Source organism: Centropristis striata, chromosome 10 (genome assembly GCF_030273125.1).
Source record: "Centropristis striata isolate RG_2023a ecotype Rhode Island chromosome 10, C.striata_1.0, whole genome shotgun sequence".
In the NCBI taxonomy this organism is placed as follows: Eukaryota; Metazoa; Chordata; class Actinopteri; order Perciformes; family Serranidae; genus Centropristis; species Centropristis striata.
Window position 1 is genome coordinate 1,155,345 of NC_081526.1, and position 19,040 is coordinate 1,174,384.

Below are 19,040 nucleotides of genomic sequence, written 5' to 3' on the forward strand. Positions count from 1 at the left end.
GGAAAAACTGCAGGTTTTAGACACTACTGCATTCACTTTATAAATCCAGAAGCTGCATCCACTTCTTTTACACCGTCTAATTTATGTCTCGTCACGAAGACGAGAATGCTGAATATTTCAAAAAGAAAAAATCGAGGCTACCAATAAAGTTACATTATGTTCAGCTTTGTAGAAGCAATGGACAAAATTAGAGCTGAATGTATCTTTTACAGTGAGAAACTGGCAAATGAAAGTTTAAAACCCTGCAACCCCAAAATATTTCCTCAGAAAAAGGGAACTTGTTGTCAAAAAGGCCCCAAAACATTCTGGACAGTTTAAATGAAGCTAGAAGCGACCAGAAGCAGCAACATTTGCGTCTTTTGAGTGCTCTCTCCTTATTGTGCAAGCCCAAAAGCAAAAAAACCCTACAGATTTAATTGAATTACAATGTTTGGTGTCTTTTTTTTAAAACTAGATGCAACATATTGACCTCCTCCACCTTGTAGCTCTGCTCCTCCTCCAGAGTCTCCTCCCTCAGTGTTCAGGATAAATAAAGGTCTGGTAAAGTGAGCAGCCTCCTCTTGTTCCTCTCCAGGGGGCCGTCACCCCCTCTCCCTGTCCCCTAATTGATATATAACAACACTAGGACCCTCTTGACCTTTGGCCCCGAGCCCTGGAGTCCCAGCTGGGCCTCAGTCCTCTGATCTGTGCTGTAGGTAGAAGCAGCAGCAGCTACAGGGACAGTAGAGTAAAGAGGACCGAGGTAACTGGATCCTCTGATGACATCACAACCAGCAACAGGCACGACTCCCAGTCTCCCAGTCTCCCAGTCACCCAGTCACCCAGTCACCCAGTCAGCAGATCACCAGCTTCAAAGGGAAGCAGGTCAATGGGAGGCAATGGACCAGTATAAGGACCAGTAGAAGGACCAGTAGAAGGCCCAGTAGAAGGCCCAGTAGAAGGACCAGTATAAGGCCCAGTAGAAGGACCAGTATAAGGACCAGTAGAAGGACCAGTAGAAGGACCAATATAAGGCCCAGTAGAAGGACCAGTATAAGGCCCAGTAGAAGGACCAGTAGAAGGACCAGTAGAGGGACCAGTAGAAGGACCAGTATAAGGACCAGTATAAGGACCAGTAGAAGGCCCAGTATAAGGCCCAGTAGAAGGACCAGTATAAGGCCCAGTAGAAGGACCAGTATAAGGCCCAGTAGAAGGACCAGTATAAGGCCCAGTAGAAGGACCAGTATAAGGCCCAGTAGAAGGACCAGTATAAGGCCCAGTAGAAGGACCAGTATAAGGCCCAGTAGAAGGACCAGTATAAGGCCCAGTAGAAGGACCAGTATAAGGCCCAGTAGAAGGACCAGTATAAGGGTGCTTTCACACCGCTAGTTCGATTATTTGGTCCGCACCAGGCAGTAAAATTGTTACCTTGTAGCATACAGACTACGTGTGGTCCGCGTTCACACATGCAAACGAACCACATTGGTCTGAATGACGTTTCGTCATCTTCCGGTGGAAATAACGCCAATTTAAAAAAATATCCAGTAAAATATCCAGTTCTGGAATGAGTTGCGGCTGCAGCTGGAGAACAATCATCGGAAATAATGGATCCGGCGAAGGCACATATCACGTCATTTCAGGCAGAGGAGACGCGCTGTTTTCACTAATGCTGTCCTGCTGATGTGGATGATATTGTTATCAGTATGCGTACTCTCAGAAGTATTTTGAAATGTATGGGGTTGGATCGAATGAAACATGTATATTACAGATTAAATTAATTTCATACCAGTGTTTCCCTAACATTCTTTCAGCAGCTGCGCAACACATTTGAATATTCAAATTAGCCATGTGTTGGTAGGTCATGACATGAATGAATGTAGGGGAATATACAGGCAGCACGCAAATTAAGCATTGGTGCATTTTCGAATGGTTCGTTTAGACCTGAGTTGGTCCAGGTTTGCGTTCTCACCAGAGGGACCGCACCAGAGGGACCGCAACAGAGGGACCGCAACAGAGGGACCGCACCAGAGGTTGGCATTTGGTGCGGAATCAAGCGGACTGAGACCACCTCTTTCTGGAGGACTCGGCCCGCTTGATTTAGTTTAGCACCCGGGTGCGATTGATGCTTTCACACCGACGAAAACGAACCGAACTAAGAGCTTTTGGTTCGAATGGACTGTTTAGTGCGCACCAACTGCTGTTGGTGTGAAAGCACCCTAAGGATCAAGGACCAGTAGAAGGACCAGTATAAGGACCAGAATAAGGACCAGTATAAGGACCAGTATAGGGACCAGTATAAGGACCAGTAGAAGGACCAGTATGAGGACCAGTAGAAGGACCAGTATAAGGACCAGTATAAGGACCAGAATAAGGACCAGTATAAGGACCAGTATAAGGACCAGTAGAAGGACCAGTATAAGGACCAGTATAAGGACCAGTAGAAGGACCAGTATAAGGACCAGTATAAGGACCAGTATAAGGACCAGTATAAGGATCAAGGACCAGTATAAGGACCAGTATAAGGATCAAGGACCAGTATAAGGACCAGTATAAGGACCAGTATAAGGACCAGTATAGGGACCAGTATAAGGACCAGTATAAGGACCAGTATAAGGACCAGTAGAAGGACTAGTATAAGGACCAGTATAAGGACCAGTATAAGGACCAGTATAAGGACCAGTAGAAGGACCAGTATAAGGACCAGTATAAGGACCAGTATAAGGACCAGTAGAAGGACTAGTATAAGGACCAGTATAAGGACCAGTATAAGGACCAGTAGAAGGACCAGTAGAAGGACCAGTATAAGGACCAGTATAAGGACCAGTAGAAGGACCAGTAGAAGGACCAGTATAAGGACCAGTATAAGGACCAGTATAAGGACCAGTAGAAGGACTAGTATAAGGACCAGTATAAGGACCAGTATAAGGACCAGTAGAAGGACCAGTATAAGGACCAGTATAAGGACCAGTATAAGGATCAAGGACCAGTATAAGGACCAGTATAAGGATCAAGGACCAGTATAAGGACCAGTATAAGGACCAGTATAAGGACCAGTATAGGGACCAGTATAAGGACCAGTAGAAGGACCAGTATGAGGACCAGTAGAAGGACCAGTATAAGGACCAGAATAAGGACCAGAATAAGGACCAGAATAAGGACCAGTATAAGGACCAGTATAAGGACCAGAATAAGGACCAGTATAAGGACCAGTATAAGGACCAGTAGAAGGACCAGTATAAGGACCAGTATAAGGACCAGAATAAGGACCAGAATAAGGACCAGTATAAGGACCAGTATAAGGACCAGTATAAGGACCAGTATAAGGACCAGAATAAGGACCAGTATAAGGACCAGTATAAGGACCAGTAGAAGGACCAGAATAAGGACCAGTAGAAGGACCAGTATAAGGACCAGTATGAGGACCAGTAGAAGGACCAGTATAAGGACCAGTATAAGGACCAGAATAAGGACCAGAATAAGGACCAGTATAAGGACCAGTATGAGGACCAGTAGAAGGACCAGTATAAGGACCAGTATAAGGACCAGAATAAGGACCAGAATAAGGACCAGTATAAGAACCAGAATAAGGACCAGTATAAGGACCAGTATAAGGACCAGTATAAGGACCAGTATAAGGACCAGAATAAGGACCAGTATAAGGACCAGAATAAGGACCAGTATAAGGACCAGTATAGGGTAACAATACATACCAACACTAGCTGGTTTAAGGATTTCACAGTGTGTATTAGTACTTTTACTGCAGTAAAGGATCTAAATACTTCTCCCAACACTGGTATACAACAAAAAAATAAACAAAAAAAGACACAAAATTACCAAAAAAAAGACACAGAGTTACCAAAAAAAAAAAGATACAAAATTACAAAGAAAAGACACAAAATTACTAAAAAAAAGACACAAAATTACAAAAAAGACACAAATTACCAAAAAAGACACTAAATCAATAAAAAAAGACACAAAATGACCAAAAAAAGGACACAGAGTTACCAAAAAAAGACACACATTTACAAAAAAAAAGATACAAAATTACAAAGAAAAGACACAAAATTACAAAAAAAAGACACAAATTACCAAAAAAGACATTAAATCAATAAAAAAAGACACAAAATGACCAAAAAAAGGACACAGAGTTACCAAAAAAGACACACATTTACAAAAAAAAAAGATACAAAATTACAAAGAAAAGACACAAAATTACTAAAAAAAAGACACAAAATTACAAAAAAAGACACAAATTACCAAAAAAGACACTAAATCAATAAAAAAAGACACAAAATTACCAAAAAAAGACACAAAATTAGTAAAAAAAAACAAAAAAAAACACAAAAATTACAAAAAAACCCCACAAAATTACCAAAAACCACACACAAAATGACTAAAAAGAAGACACAAAATGACCAAAAAAGGACAGGTAGATTTGGTACTTTCCTCTCCTTGTGGTGTTTCTAGCAGTGCTGGTGGGGGAGCAGGGTTCATGCTTGGTGCATGTCCAGCTGTCCGTTCTGCAGCTGGACAGGCTGGATGTAAATAACTGGAGCGCCATCAACAACAAGTGCAGAGCTGAGGGGCCCCTCAGGGGTCAGAGGGGCCACAGGCACGACAACTGCTGCAGATCAGTCAGAGACGTTTCACCAGCCGGCCGAACCAAAGAGGAACCAAAGAGAAACTCTCTCCACAGCCTCATTCCTGCTCTGCTGCTGCTCTTAAACAGCTCTCAGACATAATCCTGTTTATGCTTTGCTCAAGGACACGGCAGCAATAACCGACACTTTATAAATCCTTTATTTCAGCAGTTGAGAGAGCTCCTCCTCTTCCTGTTGGAAAGGTTACTATGTGCTACTAAACTCTGAACTAAATTCTGCTCAATATTAATGTAATCCCTTTATAAAATACAGTAAATTATCTGTTTTTGAGCTGCTGCTGATAAGAATACATGTTATGATAAGACTGTTAATGTGGAGTAAATCAAATATAGCAGTAAAAAGTAGTAAATACTCCATATAAATACTCATTATATCACTTTAACATGTATTTTAATCACAACTGTAAATTACCTTTAGCAAGGTTCCTATTGGTGTTCATGTTTGTACATTTTCTAGGTGTTTTACAATGTTTTGATGCTTTTATTTTGAAAAGGTGCCGTCCAATGTGAAACGGGTGCTTTTATTTTGAAAGGTAGTGACAGGAAAAAGCAGGTGGAATGGAAAAATGAAAAACAAACGGTAAATTATGTTCTAACATTTGAATAAAATGGCAATCTTAAACATGAAATCAACAGTGTTAATATCTTTTTAGCGTAATATTACCGTAAAGTTCTACCGTATTTATTACGGTAAAGTTCTGGCAACCACAGCTGACGTTTTTTTACCGTAAAAACATGTTTTTGTTAACAGTGTATTTTCTACAGCATGTTTACAGCTAATAGAAACACATCTGTATTATTGTTATTTAGCGGTTGTTTAGTTTAGAAAGAGCCCCGAATTATATGGCAAAACAGCGTTTCTTTTGATGGAAAAACTTATTTATACAGTTAAAAATGGAATAAAATGGCAATCTTAAACATGAAATCAACAGTACTAATATCTTTTTATCGTATTTATTACGGTAAAGTTCTGGCAACTACAGCTGCTGGTTTTTACTGTAAGTTTTTTTTATTTTTTTTCCAGTGTAGCTACCTAACTAGCTGGTTTTGGATGTTTTCCTGCTGTCAGTGAGACGTTTTGCATCAGCTGATCTCACCAGGAAGAGAGTAACTACCAGCACATTTTATACTTCATCTTCCTCCTCCTCCTCCTCCTCCTCCTCCTCCTCCTCCTCCTCCTCACTAATCCTTGTTTATGGAGGCTACTCCCCCTCTCTTTCTGCTGGTCGGCTGGTTTGGGGGCTTTAGGAGCCTTGGGCTGACTCAGAAGTTGAAACAGCAGTTTGTACTCTGACAGCAGGAAAAAAAGGAGAAAAAGCAATAAAATATCAAGCTGCTGTAGAGAACCTGCTCCAGAATATAAAGAGCATTAACCAGCCTGTTCCTCTGGAGCTGAATATAAGAGGTGGATGTCTGTGGTAAAGGTTTCTTGGTGTTATTCCTGACAGAATATGCAGAGTTCAGCTGCTGTGACTGCTCACTTCTTCAACAGATCTCAAACCGTTTCACCACAATACTAAAGCTTCAGTTACTGCTCTGATATAAAGATTCACACAGTCAGCTGGACAGCAGGAGCCTCAACATTTATAACATTTACAAGATGCATGTTTCACTACACAGACAATACAAATACAAAAACTCCTCGTCTCCTCTCTTGTCTCCTTCTATCCTCTCCTTGTCTCCTCTCTCATCTCCTCTCCTTGTCTCCTCTCTTGTCTCCTCTCCTTGTCTCCTCTTCTGTCTCCTCTCTTGTCTCCGCTCCTATCTCCTCTCCTTGTCTCCTCCACTCTCTCCTTGTCTCCTCTCTCATCTCCTCTCCTGTCTCCTTGTCTCCTCTCTCATCTCCTTGTCTCCTCTCCAGTCTCCTTGTCTCCTCTCGTCTCCTCTCTCATCTCCTCTCCTTGTCTCCTCTCTTGTCTCCTCTCCTTGTCTCCTCTCTCATCTCCTCTCCTTGTCTCCTCTCCTTGTCTCCTATCCTTGTCTCCTCTCCTGTCTCCTTGTTTCCTCTCCTGTCTCCTTGTCTCCTCTCTCATCTCCTCTCCTGTCTCCTTGTTTCCTCTCCTTGTCTCCTATCCTCGTCTCCTCTCCTGTCTCCTTGTCTCCTCTCTCATCTCCTTGTCTCCTCTCTCGTCTCCTCTCTTGTCCCCTCTCCTTGTCTCCTCCACTGTCTTCTTGTCTCCTCTCCTTGTCTCCTCTCTCATCTCCTCTCCTTGTCTCCTCTCCTTGTTTCCTCTCCTGTCTCCTCTCCTCGTCTCCTCTCCTGTCTCCTTGTCTCCTCTCCTGTCTCCTTGTCTCCTCTCCTGTCTCCTCGTCTCCTCTCCTTGTCTCCTCTCCTCTCCTGTCTCCCTGTCTCCTCTCCTGTCTCCTTGTCTCCTCTCCTTCCTGTTGACCTGTAGTAGTGACTCTTCCTAGTCTCCTCCACCCTAAAACTAAGCCCTTCTTTTCTGTTGGTAACATTTATTCACCAATGGTCTGATAACATCAATGTTTCCCTAAAGGTCAATGGAGGAAAATGGTTCAATCCAATAAAGGTAAAGTCTGATCATGTAGTAAACACATCCACAAATACACACAATACACACTGGTTTTAGAAGAAGACATGAGAACACAACATTTAAGCTGCTTCAGAACTTTAGTCCTGTAGCGTATATATATATATATATATATATATATATATATATTTAACTTATGACAGTAGCTTAACATTTACATATTTTAATACTTCTGAATTCCAGTTGAACGAATCAAACGGCTCATTGTGAGTTGTTTAAAAAGAGCACATAGCAGTTGTTGTTTAGTTATAATCAATTCCAAGCACAAACAGCCATGCAGCTGTATCCCCCGTAGGTTCCTATGAGAAATGGACATCACTTTGTATGTGCCCATTAGTTGTGTTTTGTATGCAGAGAGTGTCTGGGGTGTTCTGCAGCTGAAGAATGCTTTCAAAGCACGCAAGAATGTAATCTTTAACACTCTTTAGTCTGGTGGAGGGCTAAGCCCCCTGGACACTGCTCAGCAATCAGCCTGCTGCCTCCCACACAGATAACACTGGATCACACACACACACACACACACACACACACACACACACTCACACACACACACACACACACACACTTGTCAGTCCAGCATCCTGGGGAGGCTAAGCTCTTAATTTGTTCTGACCGGAGCACGGTGTGTCTCGGTGGGCCGGTAGCCGCAGCCTCTCCATCAATGTGAATGAACGTTTGTGTGTGTGTGTGTGTGTGTGTGTGTGTGTGTGTGTTTTCTTGTACTTCCTACATAGTGAGGACCAGGACACGTTTTTAACCAACAGAGTGAGGACATTTTTGCAAAGTGAGGACATTTGGGCCGGTCCTCACTTCTTTAAAGGCTTTTTTTGAGAGTTCAGACTTTGTTTTAGGGTTAACTCTTAATAGTTGATACCTGCAAATTCCAAATTTCAACCCTAGAGAATATTGGAGGGTATTACATACAGCCAGAATGTGTAAAAAAAACAAAAACATAGGGACCCGGAGGAGGGACGCGGAAAAAAATGTGCAGATTTATGAGATTTAAAGTGATGAATCTGTGAGAAAAAAAGTTGTTTTTTCCCACTTTTTTCTCATAAATCTGCGACTTTTTTCGCACAGATTTGCCACTTTAAATCTCTTAAATCTGCAAGTTTTTTCTTGTAGGTTTGCCACTTTAATCTAGTAAATTTGTCCCCCCCCCCCGGGTGCCGTCATGGTCAAGTTCTCCTCGTACAAGTCACTGAAGAATAACCCTGCTAAAACTGTTTCTTGCAGATGTTTTTTTCTAAATGTTTCATTTTTATATTGGAGGTCAAGGTGAATAAAGTTAATCTTATTATATTATTATCATAGTGATTGGTCAGATGTCATGGTGTCACAGTCTGTGACGTAGCCTGATCTTTGCTGATTAGCTGGAAGAAATCCATGTGGTTCTACGACCAAACAGAGGTGAAGCTACCAAATAAAGTTCTTCACCTGATAAAGGGTTATGGTTACAAATCAGGTTTATGTATTAGGGTTAGGGGCATTTAGCTGTTGAGATTAGGTAATTTTTACTTGTTTTGGAACGTCTTGACAAGCCAAATTTTCTTGTTCCATTGGCAAATAGTTTTGCTATTTTTAAGCAAAATACACCAATTTTTTGTACTTTTTTTCTTATTTATAATAGCTGATTATTTGCAGTGTACTTCCTACATAGTGAGGACCATGGCTTTAATCAGCAAACTGGGGACATTCTTTCTTTAAAGGCCTGTTTTAGGGTTAAGACTTGATTCTAAGGTTCGGGTTATAATCAGGTTTAGGTTCAGGTGGTTAGGGTTGGGGTTGGGCATTTGATGAAAACAGAGTCCTCACAAAGATAGAAGGACAAGGGTGTGTGTGTGTGTGTGTGTGTGTGTGTGTGTGTGTGTGTGTGTGTGTGTGTGTACTTGTATTCCAATCATAGTGAGGACCAGGATAACTAACTGATTGAGGACATTTTGGCAAATAATTTTGCTATTTTTAAGCAGAATACACCTAATTTTTGTACTTTTTTTTCTTATTTATAATAGCTGGCTTTTTGCAGTGTGCTTCCTACATAGTGAGGACCATGGCTTTAACGAGCAAACTGGGGACATTCTTTCTTAAAAGGCCTGTTTAATGGGTTAAGACTTGATTTTAAGGTTCGGGTTACAATTAGGTTTAGTTTAGATTAGTTTGTTAGGGTTAGACATTTGATGAAAACAGAGTCCTCACAAAGATAGAAGGAAAGGAATGAATGCTTGCTTGCGTGTGTGTGTGTGTGTGTGTGTGTGTGTGTGTGTGTGTGTGTGTGTGTGTGTGTGTGTGTGTGGGGGGGGGGCTCAGTGCCACTGCCACATTATGAGAAATCATTTGTGAGCAGCGTCTCGGCGGGCCGGCTGCTTATCGGAGCGGAGTCAGTGGATGACGTGAGTAATTACAGATGATTCACCTTGAGGACTTGATCATCAGCAATATCTCTCCTCCATCCTCTCCTCCTCTCTGTCCTTCCTCTCCTCCCCTCTTCCTCCCTCTCTCTCTCTCTTCATCCCTCTCTCTCTCCTTCTCTCTGATCCTCTCGTTCTCTCTGGAGTCGTTTCAGAATGACTTTGGCTTCCATTCCTGCAGCGTTTTATGAACTGTGCAACCACACGCTTTTCTTCTCAACTGGTTCAAAGCAGAATAAGTTGAAATAAAGCAGAGCTGCACGCTGCATAACCTCCGACACACATTCCTCCGTCCACACTGGAAAAAATATCTCTTTCATTTACCGTAAAATACCAGCAGCTGTGGTCGCCAGAACTTCACCGTAATAAATATCAGCAAATATATCAGCAAAAACTGTAATTTAGACTGAGTAGTCCCTTTATTTTTTAGGGTAATTGTGTCCTTGTGACAATATGGTATTTCTCCATTAATTTTACATGAACATTTTTATATTTTTACAATAAAACTGTGTGTTTTCAAAAGTTTTGTACTATTCCTTGATTTACGGTAATTAAAAGTGTCTATTATGGTGATATGCAATTATTTATTTTACGCCCTATTTCTCATGCAATTTGACAGTTTTACTGTAATTTCTACAGACATTTTTTACAGTGTAGGCTTAAAATAGAGATATCTCATCAACATCATTCTTTAGTTGAAATTCTTTATTTATATTTTAGACAATGTTCAAACTTTTTTTAATCAATGTTTGTACATAAAGACTGTGAAAAAATTAAATAACTTAATATTTTTTTCCTCCAATAATGGTCAAATGTGTGGGCACTTAATTATAACAAAAATAGAATTATCAAAGAAATTCAAGCTGCTTTTTTTATGATTTATAGCATTATAACTGTGTTTGAGTTCTCCTTACATCTAGCCATAATTTTGCTGTTTGCATAGAGGTTTAAGACTCATATTTCACAAAAAAAGTTATTACTCAAAGTTTTGTACTATTCCTTGATTTACGGTAATTAAAAGTGTCTATTGTGGTGATTTGCAATTCTTTATTTTACGCCCTATTTCTCATGCAATTTGACAGTGTTTTACTGTAATTTCTACAAATATTTTTTACAGTGTGGCTGGCTGGATGGAGCCTCGATATTGGAAAACTGCATTTTTTCCTCCACGTGAATAACTTCTATCAGCACAACATCAATCTCTCTCTTCAAATGGTCACGCAATTGTCCTGCAGCCTGCAATTGTCTTTGGACTGAATGTGTTTTAAACAGCCTGCTGCACTTTTTCCTCTGGATCTTTGTGCTTGTAAATATAATAAATAATACCAGTGAAGCTAATAAAGTTCAATTAAATTCATGCATGTTATTCATTTATGTACGGCTGTATATGACCTTTATTAATGAGTTGGAAATGAGGTAAAATGAACAAATCTATCAGATCAAATAATCATCTAGTGATATTCTCAACAGCTTTAAATGATTCTTTGACCCAGAAAATGTAGATTTTGACACCAAGATTGACCTTCTGAGTGTCTTGGAAGATATATTGGTTCTCATAGATTTTATATGGGTGCCATCTCCGATCCACAATCTTGCAAAAATTGAAACTTATAATGATAGAGAGCATGTGGAATAAATGCTACATTTTCCTCCATTGTAGTCCAGTTATTTTTAGGGTTATTGTGTCCTAATGAAAATATGGTATTTCTCCTTTAATTTTACATGAAAGAAACTGTGTTTTCTACAGTTTAAACGTGCTGTTCTATTCCTTAATTTACGGTAATTAATTAATCTCCGATCCACAATCTTGCAAAAATGTAAACTTATGGTGATAGAGAGCATGTGGAATAAAAAACGTGTAGCTTTAGTCCAACGTGTCCCCTTTAAGTTCAATTAAATATATGCATGTTATTCATTATTTAGAATATATGTACCTTATATGACCTTTATTAATGAGTTGGAAATGAGGTAAAATGAACATATCTATAGGATCAAATAATCATCTAGTGATATTCTCAACAGCTTTAAATGATTCTTTGACCCAGAAAAAGTTGATTTTGACACCCAGATTGACCTTCTGAGTGGCTTGGAAGATATATTGGTTCTCATAGATTTTATATGGGAGCCATCTCCGGTCCACAATCTTGCAAAAATTGAAACTTAAAATGATAGATAGCATGTGTAAAAAATGCTGCATTTTCCTCCACTGAGTAGTCCCGTTATTTTTAGGGTAATTGTGTCCTAATGAAAATATGGTATTTCCTTTAACTTTGTGTTTTCTACAGTTTAAAAGTGTTGTTCTATTACTTAATTTACAGTGATTAATTAATCTCCGATCCATAATCTTGCAAAAAGGTAAATTTATGGTGATAGAGAGCATGTGGAATAAAAAATGTGTAGCTTTAGTGGGACGTGTCCCCTTTATTTAGCTCCGCCTCCTGACTAGAAGGAGTAAGTTCAATTAAATATATGCATGTTATTCATTTTTTAGAATATATGTACCTTATATGACCTTTATTAATGAGTTGGAAATGAGGTAAAATGAACATATCTATAGGATCAAATAATCATCTAGTGATATTCTCAATAGCTTTAAATGATTCTTTGACCCAGAAAATGTAGATTTTGACACCCAGATTGAGCTTCTGAGTGGCTTGGAAGATATATTGATTCTCATAGATTTTATATGGGAGCCATCTCAGATCCACAATCTTGCAAAAATTGAAAGTTATAATGATAGAGAGCATGTGGAAAAAATGCTGCATTTTCCTCCACTGAGTTGTCCTTTTATTTTTAGGGTAATTGTGTCCTAGTGAAAATATGGTATTTCTCCTTTAATTTTACATGAAAGAAACTGTTTTCTACAGTTTAAACGTGTTGTTCTATTCTTTAATTTACGGTAATTAATTAATCTCCGATCCGCAATCATGCAAAAATGTAAACTTATGGTGATAGAGAGCATGTGGAATAAAAAACGTGTATCTTTAGTGGGACGTGTCCCCTTTAAGTTCAATTAAATATATGCATGTTATTCATTTTTTAGAATATATGTACCTTGTATGACCTTTATTAATGAGTTGGTAATGAGGTAAAATGAACATATCTATTGGATCAAATAATCATCTAGTGATATTCTCAACAGCTTTAAATGATTCTTTGACCCAGAAAATGTAGATTTTGACACTCAGATTGACCTTCTGAGTGGCTTGGAAGATATATTGGTTCTCATAGATTTTATATGGGTGCCATCTCAGATCCACAATCTTGCAAAAATTGAAACTTATAATGATAGAGAGCATGTGGAATAAATGCTGCATTTTCCTCCATTGTAGTCCAGTTATTTTTAGGGTAATTGTGTCCTAGTGAAAATATGGTATTTCCTTTAACTGTGTGTTTTCTACAGTTTAAAAGTGTTGTTCTATTCCTTAATTTACGGTAATTAATTAATCTCCGATCCACAATCTTGCAAAAATGTAAATTTATGGTGATAGAGAGCATGTGGAATAAAAAATGTGCATCTTTAGTGGGACATGTCCCCTTTATTTAGCTCCGCCTCCTGACTAGAAGGAGTAAAGGTCATTTTAAAGACCTGGAGGTTTTGAATTTTTTTAAAAACGAACGCTGTTTAACCTCCGCCACACATTCCTCTGTCCGCTGGCTGGATGGAGCCTCCATATTGGAAAACTGCATTTTTTCCTCCACGTGAATAACTTCTATCAGCACAACATCAATCTCTCTCTTCAAATGGTCACGCAATTGTCCTGCAGCCTGCAATTGTCTCTGGACTGGATGTGTTTTAAACAGCCTGCTGCACTTTTTCCTCCGGCTCGTTTTTTCTTTGTGGTTGAAGCTCGTGAAGAAACGGAGCGTTGTGGCGGAGCCAGCGCTGTGTACGGCCCGCGGAAACTAGCTCTGGCAGCTCCACGGAACAAATGACTGGATTACCTTCAGACCCTGCCAACCAGTAACTCTAACACTTAATAAAGAAAAAAACAGGAAGTCTGCTCTGTGTGTGTGTGTGATCTTGTACTTCCTACATAGTGAGGACCACAACACGTTTTTAACCAACAGAGTGAGGACATTTCGGCCGGTCCTCACTTCTTTAAAGGCTTTTTTTTTTTGGATTCCAGACTTTGTTTTAAGGGTTAAAGGTTACATGATAATGATAATTAACTGAAACTGTATTGTGTGGTTAGAAAACTAACTAAAATTATAGTGAAAATGTCCTTCGTTTTCCTCTTTGTCAACTTTTTTCATACATAATGAAGATGGATCAGACAAAGGAAATAAAGGCAAAATTTACTGTGACCTCTTTTAATCTCCCACCAACAAATACCCCATTACAAAAAACTACAACTAATAAAAACTAAAGTAAAACTAACAAACTCACTCTAAAAACTCATTAAAACTAACTGGATTTGAAAACAAAAATTCACAACAAAATTAAAACTCAAACTAATGAAAAATCCAAAACTATTATGAACTTGCTAGATAGAGGCACAAGGATGTGTGTGTGTGTGTGTGTGTGTGTGTTCTTGTACTTCCAACATAGTGAGGACCAGAACACGTTTTTAACCAACAGAGTGAGGACATTTTTGCAAAGTGAGGACATTTCGGCCGGTCCTCACTCTTTCTCACCAAGACTTTTTTGAGAGTTCAGACTTTGTTTTAAGGGTTAAAGGTTACAACAACTAAAATTTAAAAAAGCTAAACTAAAACTAGCAAACTCACTCTAAAAACTCATTAAAACTAACTGTATTAGAAAACAAAAAAATCACAACAAAATTAAAACTAAAACTAATGAAAAATCTAAAACTATTATAACCTTGCAAGGAAATTCACTGTTACAATGAGGGTCCTCACAAAGACAGAAGTACAAGGATGTATGTGTGTGTGTTCTTGTATTTCCTACATAGTGAGGACTAGAACACATTTTTAACCAACATAGCGAGGACATTTCTGCAAAGTGAGGACATTTCGGCCGGTCCTCACTTCTTTAAAGGCTTTTTTGAGATTTCAGACTTTGTTTTAGGGTCAAAGGTTACAGTTAGGTCTATGTTTCAGAAATGATAATCAACTAAAACTGTATTGTGTGGTTACAAAACTAACTAAAACTAACTAAAATTATAGTGAAAATGTCCTTCGTTTTCATACATAATGAAGATGGTTCAGACAAAGGAAATAAAGGCAAAATTTACTGTGACCTCTTTTAATCTCCCACCCAACAAATACCCCATTACAAAACACTACAACTAATAAAAACTAAAGCATTTAAAAAATAAATACTAAACTAAAACCAGCAAACAAAATTAAAACTAAAACTAATGAAAAATCCAAAACTATTATAACCTTGCAAGGGAATTCACTGTTACAATGAGGGTCCTCACAAAGACAGAAGTACAAGAATGTGTGTGTGTGTGTGTGTGTGTGTGTGTGTGTGTGTGTGTGTGTGTGTGTGTGTCAGTGGGCCAGCCCCGAGGCCCAGTAGTCTAACTAGCTAGATAAATAAACAGAGAGTGTGAGCCCAGTGGAGGGACTCTGGTCAGACAGGCTGATAGATGAGGCTGCTGCACTAACTTGGTTTTTTTTCTAAAAGTATGAAACTACGTTGCTGCAACGTTGTGTGAAAGCTGAACAATTCTCTCATGTTTTGTTGTGGTGGAAAAGTTCTCCTACTTCGGCACAAAAACACATATTTAACCCGTCTGAACCCAGAAACCTGCCAGCGGGTTGTTTCTTTTTTTATAGTCGCCATAAAAAAAGATGATTTATCCTCGACAGAAACTTCCGAAACAGAAATTATCCTCAGATTTATTCTTCTGTGGTGCCGACACTTTTGTCAGGGAAACTAAACCTGCACTGTAAAAATAAAAAATCTGTTTAATTTACCGTAAAATACCAGCAGCTGTGGTCGCCAGAACTTAACCGAAAAAAATTGCAGTGAGTGGGTTTTATACTGTAAATTTAAATGTAAATATCAGCAAAAACTGTAATTTAGACTGAATATTCCCTTTGTTTTTAGGGTGAAAATATGATATTTCTCCTTTAATTTTACTTGAAAGAAACTGTGTTTTCTACAGTTTAAAAGTGTTATTCTCTTACTTCATTTACAGTAATTAAAAGCATCTACTACGGTGATATTTATTTTTTATTTTATGTCTACACTGTAAAAAATATCTGTTTAATTTACGGTAAAATACCGTCAGCTGTGGTTGCTAGAATTTAACCGTAAAAATGACAGTGAGTGGGTTTTCTACTGTAAATTTAAATGTGAATATCAGCAAAAACTGTAATTTAGACTGAATATTCCCTTTATATTTAGGGTAATTGTGTCCTAGTGAAAATATGGGATTTCTCCTTTAATTGTACATGAAAATGTTTATATTTTTACAGTAAAACTGTGTGTTTTGAAAAGTTTGAAAAAAGTTTTGTACTATTCCATGATATACGGTAATTAAAAGTGCCTATTATGGTGATATGCAATTTTTTATTTAATTTCTTTCGTCTTAGTTTTACTGTAATTTCTACACACATTTTTTACAGTGTAGGCTCAAAAATAATGATATCTCATCAAAATCATGCTTTAGTTGAAATTCTTTATTTATATTTTAGACAATGTTTTAACTTTTTTGAATCAACGTTTGGACATAAAATGTAAAAAAAAAAATTAAAAAGCTCAATATTTTTTCCTCCAATAATGGTCAAATGTGTGGGCACTTAATTATAGCAAAAATAGAATTATAAAAGAATTTAAAGCTACCTTTTTTAATGATTTATAGCATTATAACTGTGTTTGAGTTCTCCCTACATCTAACCATAATTTTGCTGTTTGCATAGAGGTATAAAACTCATATTATATCATATAAACTGCAGTGAGAATTAAACCATGGTGAGTAAATATGAGTGTAAGAAAAAAAAGCCCTAAAATATTGTTATGCATGGGACAAACTTTGATTAAAGGATTTAAAAACTTCCTTTTTTTATTTAATATTGCACTCATATCACTCACAGGCTTGAAAAAATGTGTTAAAAGACAAGTAACAAGAGTATTAAAGCGTGCGTGACGGACAGAATGAGGCGGTTTGAATTTTAATGAAGGAAAAATGGATTAACAAGTGAAATCTCAACAATGGAATTACAATGTTTACATGCAACAGCAGTTAAACGCTAATGCTATCTCTGTTTGTTTGTTGGCGTGATATTTGCTGAAAAAAAAAAAAAGGGTAATCCTGTCGACATTCTAGTGTTTTGGATGCTTTAGTGTCTCCGACCTAAAACCCTTTAATGCTTTAATCTGCCTTTAAACACACACACACACACAGAGCCACACAGTACAGTTTCCCTTAAGCATCTCAGCCATATGGCGAGCTCCCAATGCTTAACCTTTGACCTCAAGAGACGAAGAATGGACAAAAAAACGTCTAAAGAGAAGTGGGTTAATCTGCACTTGACTCATTGTGTCAACATGACATATAAGAACCACAGGAGTTCTGGTTTTATGACGTCGTGGGGTTGAATCCCCCCCGGAGATGTGACTCAGACATGATGTGGGTGGATGTGGAGGTGGAGGTGATGGAGGTACTCACCCCATGAGACGGGTAGGAGATCCATCCCAACTCTCCTTGGCTCGCTTTAGAGTCTAACAGGTTCACTGGAGGAGGAACAAACAAAGAACATATGAGTGTCTAGGCCCAGTTAGCCCCAATTAGCCTTTAGCTAATCCCACAGGAGGGTCCCCAACCTCACTGGTCACCACTTTATTTACTCAGCTGCCTCGGACACACACACACACACACACACACACACACACACACACCATGCTAACCAACAGCGAGAGCTTTCTTGTCTTGCTGTGAGATAGCCTGGTTAACATCAGACCATCTCTCAAATGAGCAACATGGTCTCACAGAAATCCGTGAAATAGCCATTTGGCTACAATGCAAGTTAATGCCAGTCATATCCCGTGGCTATTCCAACATACAAAGTGATTATGTACATTCACTGAGTGAATATTTAGAAAATAAAACATATATTTCTCGCTAGAAATGTGATCAAAATCCATTTTTATGCAGAAACTAAGTCAAAATATTGATTTTTTCACAAAAAATGAGAGAACTGTCGGCCATGTTTTTTGTTCTGACCGCCGGGACCTTGAAAGTCACGTGACTTGGAACAAACCAATAGGAACAAATATTAACTTGCATTGTAGCAAAATCCGTGTCAGTTTCACGGAAATTTGAGTGATTCCGTGGCTATTCCATGGATTTTGAGTTAAGCGAATCCGTGGCTATTTCACAGATTCCTGTGAGACCAGGTTCCAAATGAGATATAGGCCAAATCTGTGACGGCATGTGAATGCACATGATATCTCTGTTCTCACTGACTCTACACTGTTTTATTTGACTCTATTCTCTTCTGTTTATGTCTATTTTATTCTATTCTTGTGCTTAAACTGAGGCTTCGTTTACATGACAACGGTCTGAACAGAAGACGCCAAAGTGGCGTCCCGTCTTCACTTTTTATTCCGTGTTTAGACGAGCGTTTTTCAGGAGGAAATTCTGTTTTATTACTGTTTAATTTAAGGAAGTTTAAGGTGAACCAGGTTCTTATTTCAGAGATGCAACCAGTGAGAGAGGACGAGGGTTTAGTGGTGAGGTAGAGCTGGGTGTCATCAGCGTAGCGGTGGAAGTTAATGTTAAATTTGCAGAAGACGAGGGGAAGGAGGTAGACGATGAAGAGGAGGGGCTCCAGGACAGAGCCCTGGGGCACACCTGAGGTGAAGGAGGAAGGGAGGGATTTGAGCGAGGATGTGAACCAGTTTTAGGCTCCGTTTCCATGGTGACGGTCTGAACAGAAGACCTAAAGTGGCGTCTCGTCTTCACTTTTTATTCCTGGTTTATTGGAGTGTTTCCAGGAGGAAATCTGCTGATACGGTGATCTAAAGTGTGTGAATGTGATTGGGTATGCAGCCAGGCGGCATCACTTAAAGCCATAAGAGCATCTTTGGACATGTGGAAGTTTTCATCAGCTACTCCTTCCACAAAGTTCTCCACCATCATTAGATCTCCTAGGTCTCCTCCAAAGCCGTCTGGCTGGTTTTGGTCATGTTGCATCTTTTTTGGCCATTTAGTGTATTTTCTGGTTAATTTGTGTCTTTTTTTGGTCATTTTGTGTCTTTCTTGCTTATTTTGTTTCAGTTTTTGGTCATTTTGTGTCTTTCTTGCTTATTTTATGTCTTTGGCCATTTTGTGTTTTTTTTTTTGTCATTTTGTGTCTTTTTCGGTTATTTTCTGTCTTTTTTTTTTTTATTTTGCATCTTTTTGTGGTTAATTTGTGTCTTTCTTGCTTATTTTGTGTCATTTTTTGGTCATTTTGTGTCTTTTTGGTCATTTTATGTCTTTGGCCATTTTGTGGGTTTTTTTTGTCATTTTGTGTCTTTTT

General features: G+C 38.7%; 1 protein-coding gene across 1 annotated transcript in view; it reads right to left on the reverse strand.

The window, feature by feature from the left end:
• Positions 1-19,040, reverse strand: part of epha3 (eph receptor A3) — a 217,238-nt gene that overhangs the window by 182,374 nt on the left and 15,824 nt on the right. The window contains exon 2 of the mRNA XM_059342240.1: positions 17,186-17,250. Within this exon, the coding sequence (XP_059198223.1) occupies positions 17,186-17,250 (65 nt within the window). The remainder of the gene's footprint in view (positions 1-17,185; positions 17,251-19,040) is intronic.